General features: G+C 45.1%; 1 protein-coding gene across 4 annotated transcripts in view; it reads left to right on the top strand.

Moving 5' to 3' along the window:
• The first annotated feature begins 6,732 nt into the window (after positions 1-6,732).
• Positions 6,733-18,026, top strand: part of LOC143491515 (NLR family CARD domain-containing protein 3-like) — a 50,850-nt gene continuing 39,556 nt past the window's right edge. For 3 of the 4 annotated variants that reach the window (XM_076990603.1, XM_076990602.1, XM_076990600.1), the window contains exons 1-4: positions 6,733-6,866; positions 12,882-13,031; positions 13,357-13,482; positions 14,609-14,683. In XM_076990603.1, coding sequence (XP_076846718.1) covers positions 12,899-13,031; positions 13,357-13,482; positions 14,609-14,683 — 334 coding nt within the window. In that variant the 5' untranslated portion in view covers positions 6,733-6,866; positions 12,882-12,898. The remainder of the gene's footprint in view (positions 6,867-12,881; positions 13,032-13,356; positions 13,483-14,608; positions 14,684-18,026) is intronic. The other variant, XM_076990601.1, reaches the window with a different exon arrangement.

Below are 18,026 nucleotides of genomic sequence, written 5' to 3'. Positions count from 1 at the left end.
TATTAGCTAAGCAACAAGTAATAGAGAATTATCATCATGGTTTTCATTAATTACTTTTCACTTCACTGTTAGTTCACATATAAGTAATTAATAAGTTGTCTTCATCTATTTTTGTAACTACTCACTTAATCAGTCCTTCATTAATGCTTATGTACTTGTCACTCCGGCGTGTATTTTTGTGCATGTGCGCTAGTTTGGGTAAGCCCCCTGTGTGAGTGTGTGTGTCTAGCGATGTCTAGTCAATCGCCTTTATAAGTTCTCTCACCTATCTCTAGTCTCGTTGCACACGTTATGTATTATTGTTAACATTGTCATGAGTGTTGTGTTGTTCGTTTTCGCCACTGCTTTAAACGCATCCTTACATACAGGCTACACTTTACTAATATACACTGCACACTATAACACTTCCTCATTGTAATTACAGGTAATTACAATGAGGAGTACTTAGTGTTAAAGAAACCATACTGTTAAGTGAATACGTGATTACTTATTCTGAAGTTACTTACTGTGACGTTGCGAGTAGGCAGGATACCGAGATGGGAGCAGCTTTTAAAGCAGTGATGAAAACGAACAACACAACACTCATGACAAAGATCGAACAACAACTGATGAAGGACATGGGCAGGACACACACTTACATATCTCAACAATAATACCCAAACCAGCGCACATGCACACAAAGACACGCCGGAGTGACAAGTACATAAGCATTAATGAAGGACTGATTAAGTGAGTAGTTACAAAAATAGATGAAGACAACTTATTAATTACTTATATGTGAACTAACAGTGAAGTGAAGAGTAATTAATAAAAACCATGATGATAATTCTCTATTACTTGTTGCTTAGCTAATACATTAATTAAGGAACCAAAAGTAAGTAGTTACAAAAATTGATGAAGACTACTTATTAATTACTTACATGTGACCTAACATAGTAGTTTATTATAGTGAAGAGTAATTAAGGTAAAACTATGACGATAATTCTCCATTACCTATTGCTTAGTTAATAAGTACTTAAACATTAATTAAGGAACCGTATTGTAAAGTGTTACCAAAAGATCAAAGCAGGTGGAAGAGCCTTTTCTTTTAAAGCTCCATGTCACGTAGGGCTACACCCCCCTCTCCCCGCTGTCACTCCAATGTCTGTTCCTCGTGTTTTCTGTTATTTCTTGCCCGTTAATCCCGCCCCGCTCGTTTGTCCTCGTGATTCCTTGTTTATTACCACGCCCCTTGTTATTACCGTCACCTGCCCCTCGTTTAATGTCATTGTATTTAAGTCCCGTCAGTCCCCAGTCTGGTATCCGTGGTTTTGTCATTCCAGTTTGTTCATGCTGTTTGTCTGATCCTGTTTGCAGTGAGTTCTGCCGTGTTGTTTGCGTTTTTGGTTTACCTGTCCTCCGTGTGTTTTGCCTGCCCATCTGTTGTTTGCCTGTCTCGTTGTTTCCCATAGCCTGCACGTTATGACCCCTGCCTGTTTCATCGACTCTGGTTTTGGTATTCCCTGTATTAAATCTCGCTCATCTCTGCATTTGTGTCCGTCTCCTCGCTCCGTTGCGTGAGCCACGTTACACTCCACAACTGTGGAATAATCTTCCTGCCTCTATTTGGGACTCAGACACGGTCTCAATGTTTAAATCTCGACTAAAAACTTATGTTTACTTTGGCCCTTGATTAATCTGTTACATATTTACCACATCCATGGACGTAGTTTTGATTTCATAAGTGGGGGGGACACAACCTGGGGTGGCGAACTGTTGAGCGGGGGGGGGGAGCGCTGTGAACAAAAATTGTTGAGCGGGGGGGGGGGGGGAGCTCGGAGCTGCATGATCCTAGTGCTAGATTTGTCGCTATTTGGATATTGTTTTTTTAACCGTTAAGAAGTGGGGGGGACATGACTTCGTCGCTACTTAAATATTTGGTTTTAACTGTAAAAACTGGGGGGGACCAAAACCGGCTTTTGAAAAAGTGGGGGGGACATGTCCCCCCCGTCCCCCCCCAAAACTACGTCCGTGACCACATCACGTATCTTTCTTCTCCGAGGTTCACCTGGGGAGTAACGCTGCAGTCGGGGGCCTACAATACCAGTATCAATGCTCCGACACGGAATGAAAGCCTGGCGTTCATCAACAGACATTTACAATGACAATATCAACACCCAGAACTTTCATTTTTACCTTATACTTAGTCTGATTGTGTGATTTGTGTGTGACTTGTGTATTTGTCTGTATTTTGTGTAATTTGTGTGTTAACGGGCCGCCCAATGGAGGATGGGTTCCCTTTTGAGTCTTGGTTCTCCCGAGGTTTCTTCCTATTCCCCACCATCATAGGGAGTTTTTCCTCGCCACTGTTGGCTTTTGGCTTGCTCATTAGGGATTTGGACCCATAGTATTGTTAACCTTGTAAATCCTGTAAAGCTGCTTTGTAACAACATGTGTTGTGAAAAGCACTATAGAAATAAATTTTGATTTGATTTGAGAGGTGATAGGCACCATTAAGGCTGGATTATACTGTCGCAAGTGACCGTAGCGCGCGACTCCGCACACCTCACGCTGGGATTTTTACTTTACTTTAGCCTAAATTTCAGCACTTTTCGAACCTGAAACGTAAAGCAACATTAAAATTTGTCCGGTAAATGTTCATTGACCCTGTTTTTGAGGGGTGTTTCTTTATACCACCACATCCACATATCGTTTCGGAGAACACTGCACAGAATGTGACGCGTGTGACAGAAATAATTGATTATTGACTAATTATCATTGATTAGATCATGTTTAGTTATTATAAGAGATCATTATGAACTTTATGATTTAGGACATGTCCATTCTGACTAAGCAGAAGGACTACAATTATAAAGTAGTGTGTTTCAGTGTAATGATGTACTTATGTTTAGTTCATATTATGCATGTGTGCTGTGTGCTATACTGTGATCCAGGTCAGGGAGAGTGCTGAGGGTAAGAGCACTCTGTTAACTGGTAGTCACTAGGCTACTAAACTTGGGTCATTTAGCTTTCTCTGTGTTCAACTGATACATCAGGTGCTTCCGCTAACTCTAGGGAAGTCCATATTAGGAGATGCACACGTGTGAGACAAAGTAGCCTGCTGGACGCCTATGTTTTGGAACATGCTGTGCTAAAGATAACCTGCTTGCTAGAACTGCTGTAATGTGTTTAAGATTGTATATAAGCAGGGGGAGCGCTCCCCTAGCCTTCAGAGTCGTCATGCTTGAATGAGACTCTCATGTCTGTGTCTGTCTTGTGTCTGTCTTATTTATATATATTTATATTTTTGTAATAAATTAATCATTTAACCACGTCTGAGTCCTCATCCATTTATTAGAAAATTTCCACGACACGCGCCAAGTATAAACGCCTCCGCCGTTCGCGGGAGGTGTGCACTACAGTCACTCGCTGTAACGTGGCTCATGCCACGGAGCGAGGAGACGGACACAAATGCAGAGATGAGCGAGATTTAATAAAGGGAATACCAAACTCAGGGTCAAGGAGGAAAGCATTGGTCAAATCCGAGAGGGAGTCCGAACACGAAACATGGAGAGACATGACAGAACAAATACTAGAAACAAAACACGGGTAGAACGCAGATCAACGAAACCAAACAGAATACACAGGGCAACTGGGCAGCAAACGGGGAGTACTCACGAACAGGATTAACATACACGAACACGGCAACACGATGCATGGGATCAGGACCACGAAAGAACAGAATGAACAAAACCACAGATAACCAGACTGGGGAATCACTGGGACTTATAACACTGAACTGAAACAAGGGACAGGTGATAACAATGACACAGGGGTGTGGTAACAAACAAGGAATCACGAAGACAAACGAGCGGGGCGGGATTAACGGGCAAGGAATACGGACATAAGGGAACCCAGAGTGGCAGCTACGAGAGGGGGCGTTGCCCTACGTGACACTCGCGAAAGTATTATCCAGCCTTTAAACAGCAGCGTGAAAACGGGCCGGTGCCGCAGTGCGCAGCAATGGCTCCTCCACGGGCTGAGTTAAACCACCAGCGCCCGGCAGCCACTAACCCATCGGCCCACCAGGGAAATCCCCAGTAGTAATGTATGCCAGTCCACCCCTGCCAGAGACCGTATATATATTGGACGGTACGTCACCGTTGACTCCCATTGTGAATTTTTCAAGCCACCAAGATGGCCGCACGGACGCTGCCATCTTGGATGCGCTTGCACAGTAGATGAAAATTGGAGCCAGAGCATGCGCATTAGAACCGGTAGGCAGGACAGTATCTCCACCAGAGCATGCGCATTAGAACCGGTAGGCAGGACAGTATCTCCTCCCCAACTCTGATCACATTGGTTAGGATACGCCCACCAGTATAGACGGGGTTGCGCATACGGACTGTGCCACCTAGCTAGCTACTACTGAACAAAGATATTGTTTCACTTAACACTAGGACTGCAAACGCCACGAAAATCTTCGCGAGGAAAATCAGCCACCGAGTAGCCCACTTCCCCGCTGTGAAGCGATTAGTGCTCTTTGTCTTGCTAATGAGATGGTACATGTTTGAAGCGCTGACCCCCGCTCTCCGTATAGCACTTTTGACACAGCTTCAAGAAGCAGTTCAAAAGTTACAACCCGTGAATCTATGCTACTTACTTTATAGCGCGATGGTAATTATTCCTATGCTGAATAGGAATCCTTTGGTTTGAAACGCGCTTAGCACAAAACATTCTAACTGAAATAAATATTTGCACTAAAGAATAAACAATGTATTTGAAGTAGGCGTACGTGTTGTGCCATTTTCACTAGGCAAACCAGACACTGACTAACTGAAAATGTAAGTGAAAAAAGCTATTGGCTAACAGCCAAAATATAAAAAGCACGGTTAGTTTGATGAGGTTTAATGTGAATGACTTTAACTATATATACATAATTAATCTTGTATGTGTATACTGTATATATACCGTCTCTGTTGTATACACACACAGACACACATGTATACACGGTCTATGCTTCAAGTACATTTCGTTTGGTTCGCTAAACTACAAACTAGCTAGCACAATTTGCTATCCTGAGAGCATTTAAAGATCTGGCTAGCTAGTCAATTATCTAACAGCTGTTTACTGAAGGAACTGCAAAGAACTTGACCCTAATGGTTTGTTACAACAATTTACTGCAGAACAAGACATTGCGGTGTGGTATAAAGACACTTTTGACGTTTTACAAAATAAACAATGATAAAAGGTTTTAATACTGCTGTCGAGAGTTTTGCTGTTGAGCGCTTTCACGTTTGAGCATCTGGTATTAGATGTCAATCAATGCAGTTATTAACTGTCAATCACCTTATCGCCACACCCCTTTAAGTAACACTTAATAACTTCTATAAAATCAGTTTATCGTAGAGAAAAACACCGGGAGAGATACTAGATACTAATGCAATGGGGTCTTATAGAATTGACAAAATTTAATTGCTCAAAAAACTTATTTTACGTGTAATAAAAATTCAAAGTTTCTCGTCCGTCCCATTCACTTACATGGGAATGGGTGGGGTTAAAAGTTGTACTGCAGCCAGCCACTAGAGGGCAGCTGACACACGGAAGCTTCACTTTTCACTCGTGTTGTCCAGTCCACTTATATATATGATCTCTGGTCAAACCAGAGAGAGAGAAAATTGGTCAATCCAGAGAGAGAGAAAATAGGCGGAGCCTCTGTTTAATAGGTCTAACCTATGTGTGGGTCAAACCAGAGAGAGAGAAAATTGGCGGAGCCTCTGTTTAATAGGTCTAACCTATGTGTCGGTCAAACCAGAGAGAGAGAAAAGGATGACTAATCAGGGTATGGATACCTGGATACCACGTACTTTAGACACACCCTTTCTTCCGTCAAAGCAAGCTTGTTCCATGTGTTGCCAGTGGTACTGCCACCTGCTGGTTTAGCATGGTATCTACACTAGCAAGCTTGAGCAAAATCCTGGTGAGGACTTTTACTTTCTGAACCTGGAATTGACACCTCTGACTGATACAGACTTCAACCTGCAGTCTGAACATCCCCCTCTGTTTGGACTGATCTCTGATCAGCTCATCAGTACACAGTTAAACAGCATTGAACATCCCCCTCTGTTTGGACTGATCTCTGATCACTTCATCAATGAACAGCCTGTAAAACACTCTTAGCTGGGCAGGTCTGATCCTCCACTGTAATTTTGAACAGGAGGGGCCTCTGATCTGGGAGCTGCATTGTCATGTCTTTCTCCGCCTCTGTCCTCTTAGTTTGGTTTCAGTGTTTTTCAGATCCCTCCTTCTTGTGTGTAACCCCGCCCCTCATTAGCATTACCAGGTGTTTGTACTTAGTTTTCCTTGGTTTGTCGTGTGTAGTTTGTGCTGGTCATTGTTTTGTGCCCTGTGGTTCGTGTCTGTAAGTCTTCTACAGCTGTTTGGTGTGGTCTTTGTAAAATATTAAATATGAATAACTCACTGTCAGATTTGACCTTGGTCTATTTTTTGACCCTGACACAACACCTCGCTCTGCTCAGCACATAATTCCCCCTCATTGCTCCCAGACACCACGGGTGTTACATGCAGCTACACTGTTCTCAGATCAGAGAGGTGTCATTTATTTACAGTAGTTCTGTATGTTGTGTATGATACAACATGTGTGTACTTGTATCAGTCTGGCTGCATTCCTCACCTGTGAACCACTTACCTGTGACCCACTCTGGTGCTGTTATTCAGCAGTGGGAGATAAACCTGAATCTGGAGTCTCCACCTCCTACAGACTCATATGAGAAACTGAACAGGACAAACAGATTCAGATCAGAGTGAGAGAGACTGAGCAGGATCATCATTTTATGAGACACATGAATCTATTTCAGAGGAACACGGTGAGTATGTGAGTCTGTGATAGATAATACAGTAGTAATAGAACTAGGGATGCAAATGATTAATCAACTTTTGATTAATTGTCAATCAAGATGTTACTCGATCAAAATGTATTAATCACGATTAATCGTTAGAGAGCACTCCTGTAGTAACTTGAACAGAGCGTAAGAACGAGAGGTGAACACATGTCGCGAAAGACCAGAGTGGAAAACAAAATGAAGCGGGCGAAAAGACATGCGGTGTGGGACCATTTCAACATTGTTAATTTAGGCAAAGAAGTCAAATGTTCTCTGTGTAATGCGGTATTGAAGTACAACAGTTCCACTAGCTCACTCAATTATCATTTGAACACCATGCAGCTGTCCTGCATATCACCAGTGCACCTGGTCAACCTAAAATCACAGCTACACTGGGAAGGCGAGCGTTTTCGAAGCTCGCTACGAAAAAAGAAGAGTGAGCTAAAAACAAAGCTAGCTACTGCTACTGCTGTAGCTCTTACAACAGATTGTTGGACGGCTCTAACAACAGAAAGTTACATTACCGTGACGTGCCACTACACTGACGAGAACTGGCAGCTAAAATCTGCAGTGCTGATTACGACGAACATGTCGGATAGACACACCGCTGACAAGCTCAATGATGTTGTGGAGACTTGGGCACTCTCCGGTCCCGTTACAGTGTGTGTTCACGACAACGCTAGAAACATTGTGTCACGTCCAGCCCCTCCCTCCTCCCTGGTCCCGCCTAGCTCCCCGCTCCCATTCGTTCCTCCCTCTGTCTGTCACGCCCCCTCGTTAGTGCCCACACACCTGAGTCTCGTTTCACCGTCTTGTCTCTGTGTATAAAGAACCCCGAGTGTTTCATTCCCTTGTCGGTCATTCCCTGTACGTAAGTTCCTCAGTTGTACCTTGCTATCTGTTCATGCCTTTTCCCTTGTACCCTCTCTGTTTTGTTTCTAGTCTTTGTATGTTGGTTTGGTTCCCCCCCCCCCGTATTTCATGCTTGTGTTTACTTTGTGCTTGTTCTTAGTCTTAGGTAATCTCTTGTAGTTTATATTTCCTTGTCTGTTTAGTTCATAGTCTACGCTATTGTTGTCCCAGCATCATTGCTCCCCTCATTGTGTACCTCCCCCCACATATGTTTCGTAGTTCTCGGTCCATTGTGGTTTTTGCGTTTACGTTTCTCTGTAGTTTAGCTTACCCGTGTCGTTGGTGTTTTCTCCCTGTCGTTAGCCTAGCTCCCTCTGCCTTCTGTGGTTAGTCGTGTTTGTCTCTCTTTTCATTAAAACCCTTTAAATTCTGCAAGTGCGTCATGCCTGCCCGTCATAAACGTTACAGAATGACCGACCAGTTTAACGCGACGCAGCAGAATGACAACACGGTGGTTCTGTCAACACAACCGTTCGACCGAGACGCTTTCAACGAGCGGTTGGATTCTATCCAAGCTATGCTTGGAAAGGACGCTGAGGGGAAACCGGTGGCGCTACCCTCTCTCTGTCTCGTCCCTGAGGTATACGACGGGGAGAAAGGATTAGTCAGGAGCTTTCTCCTCCAATGTGAGGGTTACTTGCGTTTCCTCACGGTACCCCCACCACCCGAGAGCATACAGGTCGTATTCATGCGGTCACTATTAAAGGGAAAAGCCCTAGAGTGGGCTAACATTGTCCTAGCGCACCGGGTTACGGATGCATGGACTGTGAAGGGATTTTGTCGGACGTTATGTGAAAGGTTTGGTGGAGGTGTGTATGAGTCTGCCCCTCAGTGTCGACGGGAGATACCTGCTGACCTGTTGGTCAGTAGTGGGATCGAGACCTCCACACCTCCCGATGACGCCTGCACAGCCGCCCGGCCTCCCGACGACCCCTGCACAGCCGCCCGGCCTCCCGACGACGCCTGCACAGCCGCTCGGCCTCACGACGACGCCGCCACGGCCGTCCCAGCCTACGACGACCGCATCCTGGAAGCCACTCCCCAACGGCCCCCCAAGAATTTTTTGGGGGGACGCAGTGGCCACTCACCCCAGGAGTGGCCAGCTCGGGCCCGTGATGACGTCAGCGTGGCGATCACGCCCCCCGATGACGTCAGCATAGCGGATACGCCCCCCGATGACGACAGCATAGCGGATACGCCCCCCGATGACATCAGCATAGCGGATACGCCCCCCGATGACGTCAGCATAGCAGATACGCCCCCCGATGACGTCAGCATAGCAGATACGCCCCCCGATGACGTCGGCCCGGTGGACACGCCCCCCGATGACGTCGGCCCGGTGGACACGCCCCCCGATGACGTCGGCCTGGTGGACACGCCCCCCGATGACGTCGGCCCGGTGGACACGCCCCCCGATGACGTCGGCCCGGTGGACACGTCCCCTGATGACGTCGGCACGGCGGCTTCACTCTCCGATGACGTCTGCACGGCGACCCCGCCTGTTCCCGCTGCCCGCCAGCGGCCCCCGCCTGTCCCCGCTGCCCGCCAGCGGACCCCGCATGTTCCCGCTGCCCGCCAGCGGACCCCGCATGTTCCCTCTGCCCGCCAGCGGACCCCGCATGTTCCCTCTACCGGCCAACAGGTCCTGCCGGTCCCTGCGGCCCGTCGCCTGGCCTCCCAGGCCCCTGCGGCCCCTCCGCCGGCCTCCCCGGTTTCCGCTGTCCCTCAGCTGAACCCGCCAGTACCCATGAACCCTTCCCCGGCTCCCCTGGACCCTCCTCCGGCTCTGCTGGTTCCCCAGGACACTCCTCAGCTTACGCCAGCCCCCACAGTGACTGCCTTGCCCGCCTGTGGGCCTGGGGCTGGTCCCATGCTGAACTGTTCAGACACTGACACTCATGTTAACCCTGTTTTACACTCGCCTGTGTTCCCTCTTTTGCCCTGTCCCCTCCCTGGTTTCCTGTTGGTCCCCGTTCCTGTGTGCGTCTCTGTCCGCGTCCACGTGCCTGTCCCTGTGTCCGTCCGTGGTAGTGTCCTCCATGTCCCTGTTCCCGTCTCTGTTCCGCAGATCGTCACCCACTTTGTTCCCGTCCCTGTCTCTGTCGTCCTCCACCTGTTTGCCTCTGCATCTCAGTCCTCCCTGGTGTCCGGTCCTGTGCCCTTGACCCCATCTTGTCCAGCTCCCTTGGTCCCGCCTCCTGTGTCGACCCCCTGTCCTGTGCCGTCTGGTCCCTTTCCCACGTCACCGCCCAGTCCTTGTCCCGGTCCTCCCATACGTCTGGAGTCCGGGCCGTTGTCTCCATCCTGCCCCGTGTCTGTTGTCCCTGCCCCGGCCTCGCCCGTTCGTTTCCCTCTGTGTCATGGTGTCTCTGTCCCCAGCGTCTGTCCGGCCCTCCCTGGTTGGCGTGCCCCGGAGTTGCACGCCTTGAGGGGGGGTTATGTCACGTCCAGCCCCTCCCTCCTCCCTGGTCCCGCCTAGCTCCCCGCTCCCATTCGTTCCTCCCTCTGTCTGTCACGCCCCCTCGTTAGTGCCCACACACCTGAGTCTCGTTTCACCGTCTTGTCTCTGTGTATAAAGAACCCTGAGTGTTTCATTCCCTTGTCGGTCATTCCCTGTACGTAAGTTCCTCAGTTGTACCTTGCTATCTGTTCATGCCTTTTCCCTTGTACCCTCTCTGTTTTGTTTCTAGTCTTTGTATGTTGGTTTGGTTCCCCCCCCGTATTTCATGCTTGTGTTTACTTTGTGCTTGTTCTTAGTCTTAGGTAATCTCTTGTAGTTTATATTTCCTTGTCTGTTTAGTTCATAGTCTACGCTATTGTTGTCCCAGCATCATTGCTCCCCTCAGTGTGTACCTCCCCCCACATATGTTTCGTAGTTCTCGGTCCATTGTGGTTTTTACGTTTACGTTTCTCTGTAGTTTAGCTTACCCGTGTCGTTGGTGTTTTCTCCCTGTCGTTAGCCTAGCTCCCTCTGCCTTCTGTGGTTAGTCGTGTTTGTCTCTCTTTTCATTAAAACCCTTTAAATTCTGCAAGTGCGTCATGCCTGCCCGTCATAAACGTTACACATTGTCCAAGCATAGGCTCAATAATATTCTGTTTGGCTCTCTATTTAATTTCTTCTTTTTTTTTTTTTTTTTTTACATTTTTTTAATGTCTAATGTTTCAAATGCAAGAACGGAGCCAGTCCTTAATTGATTCCTTTTTTAAAATAAAGAATGTATTTTGTTATACCATAAAAATTTCCTAATGCATAAATACTTGAGCAATATATCATATAATACAATATAACTATCATAATATAATATATACTTTTTGAACAAAGTGTTTTAACTATTTAGCTGATATTTTTAAAGGCCCTATTGAAACACTGAAATTCAGTTGAAAAACGCCGCTTATCAATTAATCGAAAGTCAATCGATAAGATCAATCAACTAACGATTAATGAATTAATCGATAATTTGCATCCCTAAATAGAACTCCTAGTGTTAGTGGAGACATACAGTAGTAATAGAACTCCTAGTGTTAATCTGTTATATTGTGCTTTGGTGGTTTGTGTCCGTGTTTATAACACTGTAATTTGCTGTGAATGTTTACCTTGAAGTTTTGTTGATGAGGAATTGTGATTTTCGTATTCTTAGGTTCAAATTTAAAGTTTATGTGTGTTACGTCCATGTGTGTTACTCTTAGTTTCAGTTTGTCCTTTATTTGTTGTTTATACCTTTAGTCTGTTCCGGTGTTCATTCGTCCTAATGTCATAACCAGGGTTGCCAACTGTCACGCATTGAGCGTGAGACACACACATTTGACTGTCTTCACACGCTCTCATGCCACACATCCGATTTCTCAAGCCGAAAAAAAATTTAGTTTATTTACCTCTGATCCACATATATGATTCAATGATTGCGATAAAATACTTAATTTGTGTCCATTTTACACCCCACCCGGTAACAACTTACGCTTGCCACCCCAACCTCCTCCCCCTCCCCACCGTTAACAACTTACTATTGTAAGTGGTCTGGTTTGTATGTCACTATGCCCTAAGCATCAGTGTAATTCTTCTTTACAGATTGGCTATGTGTCCCCTTGTGTCCCTTCAGTAGAGAAAGACTCTGAAAAGGCCAATAAACCCTTGTTCTCTCAGCTTTTGTGTTTGTCCACTTATCTGTATGTGGCTAGAACATTACAATACTGCATATACTCTGAACTGTATCATACAGAATGACACTGTACAGAGTACATACAGTATATACAGTATGATACAGTACAGATTACATACAGTATACACAGTATGATACAGTACAGAGTACATACAGTATATACAGTATGATACAGTACAGATTACATACAGTATACACAGTATGATACAGTACAGAGTACATACAGTACATAAGTATGATACAGTACAGTGTATATACAGTAAGGTCTGAGGGAGATTACAGAGTGATGAATTATTACTTCTCAAGGTCAGAGGGAGATTACATGCATTACATACTGATCAAAGTACAGTCATGATTAGGGGAGGAGCTAATGGGGAATGATATACCATCATCATTATGGGAGGAGCTAATGTGGAGAGGAATGCCATCATCAGTAGGGGAGGAGCTCATGAGGAGAGTTATACCATCATCAGTAGGGGAGGAGCCAATGAGGAGAGTTATACCATCATCATTAGGGGAGGAGCTAATGGAGTGGTAGACTGTCATCAGTACATTTATTTACCAGTTCAGTTTTCTTTTCTCTACTCTTAAATTGAAAAGATTACTGGAAACATCATTTGATGTGATCTGAATTAATGTATTCGTATGTGAAAGAACCTTTATTGATTGAACTGTGTACTAATAATATGAACCTGCTCACAGCCAACCATCTACAAACTTATCCTGTATTTTTTAATTATTATTTTATTCAAAAATTATTATTATTATTTATTATTCAAATAATAAAATATAATTTGTTGTTTTTTTACTATTTAATGCTGACTGCAGATCTTAGTGAATAAACAAACTGTGAGACACACTGACCTGTGTCATACTCTGGGTGGTGCTATTTCACTAACTTATTTAATGCCATCCTCATATGTTGATGAAGTAACGTCTGATTAGAAGATGGAGGGATCTACTCCAGTCCAGACCAACATCATAGATCAGACCAACATCACAGCTCAGACAGAAGGGAACGTCTGTGCTCCTCAGATCCATGGGAATCAGATTAATGCACCAGCGAACATTATATATGGAGGTAAGAGATGAATCTGAATGTTGAGATGATCAGAGTCCACAGTTAATATTTATTTATAATTACTGGGTTTATATACATACGAAGGTCATGAATACAATTCTCACAGTTGTAAATCTTCTTTCTAAGATCATTATCAGCTGTTTGGTATCATTGATTAATCAGACTCCTGACTGTAATTCTACAAAATGTCTGACTTTGTGCAAGTGGACCTGGAAGTATTGAAGGCACAGGGTGGTCACACAAATTTGATCTGATTTTGATGACTGTAATGTCGGGGAGCTGGGAGGTGAACACAATATCTGAGAAGAACACGTTTTATTTACAGGGACTCCAGTAACATCTGGAAGCCCAGCTGTGCTGACAGGGAGAGGAGAGGGGTGGGGAGGGATTATGAACAAAATAACTAAACCCATGATGGAGACGAGATTAAAACACAACAGGAGAACTACCGGTAACATTTGTACGCTAAACGGGAACTCGATGAACATAAGAATACAAAACAACCACAAGATGAGAAACCAACAACCACTAAGACAGAACAGACATAAAGAATAAAACACTTGATACTACCACACTAAAGCAGACAGAAAAACTAGCAGTGATACACATACTCAACAAAACATGGACTAGGGAAGTTCAACCATAGAACAACACGGACACATGCACTAGCACTAACCAGAACATAGAACAACATGGACACATGCACTAGCACTAACCAGAACATAGAACAACATGGACACATGCACTAGCACTAACCAGAACATAGAAAAACATGGACACGTGCACTAGCACTAACCAGGCTGTGAGTGAGCACAAGAGTCTCAGATTTACATGAACATGAGGGCAAGTGAACTTACACCAAATGATACATGACAATAAACACCTAGACCTACAAGGAAAGACTCGAACATGCAGGGAATATAAACCCAACTACTCACAAGGATAAACCAGGAACAGCTGACAAAACTCAACATATGGCGGGAAAACAGAAGGTGTGACAAACAGAAGGAAAGCTAAGGCAACCAAAACAACAGTAGAACTAAGAGAACACACACCACACAGGGGTAGAGGGCGGGGCCAGACGTGACACATGAAAGCACCACACAGGGGTAGAGGGCGGGGCCAGACGTGACACATGAAAGCACCACACAGGGGTAGAGGGCGGGCCAGACGTGACACATTAAAGCACCACACAGGGGTAGAGGGCGGGGCCAGACGTGACACATGAAAGCACCACACAGGGGTAGAGGGCGGGGCCAGACGTGACACATGAAAGCACCACACAGGGGTAGAGGGTGGGGCCAGACGTGACACATGAAAGCACCACACAGCGGTAGAGGGCGGGGCCAGACATGACACATGAAAGCGCCACACAGGGGTAGAGGGCGGGGCCAGACGTGACTGATTCTTACTATGCATTTCCCCCACACCTGCCCCAAACCTTATATAAACACATTATATATAGAGTATAGCATATAAAACAAATGAATACAGCAGTTCTCATAGTTGCAAATCCTCTTTTATACAAAGTTAATTATGTTACTAACGTTGGTATTTTCCACTGTTCTCTCCTCCAGTTCAGGAAAAGTCCAGTTCAAGCACCATCCCAGTTCAGACTGGAGGATCTTCAGGGAGTCCTGCACTCAGTGAAGGTCTGTTTATACATGTAACGTTTGGGCAAGGTAGGCTGGACACAAGTGTGGACTCTGAAGTAGTTTAATAACAAAACAACCAACACTACACAGAATATACTGACATAAAACAAAGACAAACCAAACAGTAACCAAATACACCAACTAACACAAAAATAAGACGAGAAACAATTTCAGAAGTGTTGAAACTACCTGTTTGTGGTTTAGAGACTGAGTGAAGACAGCCAATTGACAATACCACTCGTGAATAATCTCAAAAATTCAGCCAATCCGCACCCCACTGCAAATGTTTCCAAATCACACTCTAAAGTGAGCACAGCACCCGATATGGCTGCCTATATCTCAGTCTCAACATAGCCACATCTGAATAGTACCGAATCAAAATAATCAAGAGACTCAAGTTAAAACAAGGGTACCTCGACCAATAACTAAATGTACAGGTAGTCACACAAGAGTAAGGGTTTTTAAAACAACGGGTCACTTAAATACCCCTGCGCAGCATATCATTAAAAGACCGCTATAGGATTTGCTATGGTAAGATCTTTTAAATAAAAAAAAGAAACACAAAATAAAGAAAACAAAATAGAAAGCAGTAGCAAACAGAGATAACAAAAACCGGTAGAAAACAGCAACTGACAACCCCTAAAGCCGTGGCCCTTCCCCATTCATCAGGATTGACCAACTTCACTCATGGACAGGATAGCAGCTTGTCACAGCACACTGGTAGCCGATCATTCGTAGATCAGGAAGAGAAAGAATGGATGTGGCGTGTCACCAACAGACTCGTATTCCGTACACACGCCGGCTGTTGCTACATTAATGACCTGCGGCCACTCCGCCTAAACACTCCTATACTCGCGTCCCCACACTTCGGACTCGCTGGTACAGACACGCTTCCTCTAGACGCCGCCACCTGCATGCGCTTTAGCCACCACGCTCTCCTCTAGGACCCCACAGGTGTCCCTATATGTGCCTACCTGTAAATGGCTCACCCAATGCAGGTGCTATTCTACTCATGACGTCATCCTTCATGTGCGCGCCAAAACAAAGAAAGCGTCGCCTTGGCTACGCTGGCTACAGAAAAGTGCTGGAATTTAGGGTAAAGTACTTGAAAATGCTTGAAATTGTAACTACTTCGTTTCACAACAAATAGCTGTCTGACTGAACAGTTCTTTTTACGTTTGTAACGATGGATGGCAGGCACGACGAGGCAAGTGCGTTGCACAAACACACATTTATTTGACGTAGAAACAAGCAACACAAGTAGCGCACAGCAAACTACAAAACACTCAACACAGACCTGACACTGGCTTACAACAAAGACAAGCACGAGACATTGCGCGAGCGCACATTAAATAAGCGAACTACACATTCCCCAGTGATGACGAGACTTGTCACAGGTGGGACCGACGAACACGCGCACACACACAACCACACCCACGGAAAGACATACATGGTTATAACCCGACGTAGAGAACATAAACACACGCCCAAAGGGAGGGGTCCGGAGCTGTTCCGTGACAACGTTAACAAATACGAGCCTCTTGTAATTCCAGGATGAAACATGAGAGAATGTGAAGATGTTAAGATTGGGCGTTTTGAAAATAAACAACCATTAAATAATGTGAATAAAAAGCTAATTAATTCGAATTATTTCGAGTATATGTATAAATATTTAACTTAATTAAGTTTAACGTGCTGGGAAATATTGAACTGGACCTTTAAAGTGGCGTACAAGTTCTTTAATTCCACCTTATAAAGGTGTATGAACCCGGCAAACATGACTTTGTTCATTGCGCTGAGGCGCGGCACACGCAAAGTAACAAAATTGGAGAGGTGCACGACCTCGCGAATCGACAGCGCGCGAAGCCCTCGCTCACGGGCGGAGCCACTGCGATTACGTCATTTTCACCGCGCAGACCCTCACCACTTGTGCGCGCTGCAGTTACTTTGCGGGCTACCGTTGCATTGTGGGGAATGTAGTGTTTGTTTATGCAAAACACCAGCGGTGCGGCTGTGGCCTGCGGGCCGGTTCTAATAGTAATTAAATATCATCCAGGGGGCCATAGATAATCAATTTGCGGGCCGGATCTGGCCCGCGGGCCTTGGCTTTGACATATGTGGTCTATATAGATGCACTGTACATACGGGGTGTTATGACAACAAAAGATCAAGCACTAAGCACTAGGTTGACCCTTTTCCAGCAATAAGGAACCAGAACTGCTCTGGTTTGTAAATCTAATTTGGAACCATTTGTTGTATTTCCACCAATAAAAAGGTTCTGGAACTGTAGATGTTTGATCCCAGCTGGGCGTGGGGAATGATTACAGGACACACCCATAACCTCAACCCCAAAACTCCTATTGAGGGATCAAACCATCACCCTCAGGGTGACCAAACCAGTGTGATACCAGCACAGAGAACCTAAACAACTAAAGATGTCAGTGGAAAGGGCTGCTAAAAACGTCTCTTCCAACGAAGGAAGAATGATGAGAACTTAAGAGTGTGAAGACAGAACTCAAGACTGTAGAGAGGAGGAATAGAGGAGAATCAGCAGACAGCCCTTAAGATCTCTTTAACTAACACTGACCACCAGGGGGCCTGTCAGCTGCTCTCCAGTGGGCTGGGTGAAAGGTGTGGCTGATCTGTGTCTCCCTCTGGTGGCCAAAAATGGCTTAGCCCGGGCTGAGCTGTTGCATGTTACAAGCAATTTTGGATCAGACATCTTTGATTAGCACAGAAACACTTTAGTAAATCTGACTGGTTTGCATTATCTGACTGAGAAACAATAGACAAACAACACACTGTTCATAGTTTATCTTCATAATAAAACACATTTGTTGAAGTATTTTAGAGCCATTAGCACATACTGTTTAATCGTATATCAATAAAAAGAATTTAGAAGAGCCTTCAGCATTTAAATGCTCGTAGAATAATTATTTGTGAGAACATTATAGTTGCCACATTACTAGGGGGCTGTGGTGCACACATGTCCAGAGCGGTGGGCAGCCCTAGCCCAGCACCCAGGGAGCAGTTGGGGTTAGGTGTCTTGCTCAAGTTATGGCGTCAGGCCTGGGAATCAAACCCACGACCCTCCGGTCACAACCCACAATTCCCTAACCACCAGATCATGACCATATAGATTATTGATCTTGATGTCAAATAAATCTATTTTTACTATTTACTATCAGTATGTCTGAGGGGGGCATAGTTCATTTGGGTTTAGTGCAAACTGAATAAAGGTATTTTAAAAGTGGGCCAGAGATAATATCTGTCACGCTGCAGACGCCCCCTGCTGGCCACCTCCGGCCACAGCGGCAGTATTTCATGTTGTCCTGTTGTT

The sequence above is a fragment of the Brachyhypopomus gauderio genome, unplaced genomic scaffold (assembly GCF_052324685.1).
Source record: "Brachyhypopomus gauderio isolate BG-103 unplaced genomic scaffold, BGAUD_0.2 sc76, whole genome shotgun sequence".
Lineage (NCBI taxonomy): Eukaryota > Metazoa > Chordata > Actinopteri > Gymnotiformes > Hypopomidae > Brachyhypopomus > Brachyhypopomus gauderio.
This window is presented reverse-complemented; position numbering and strand designations above follow the sequence as displayed.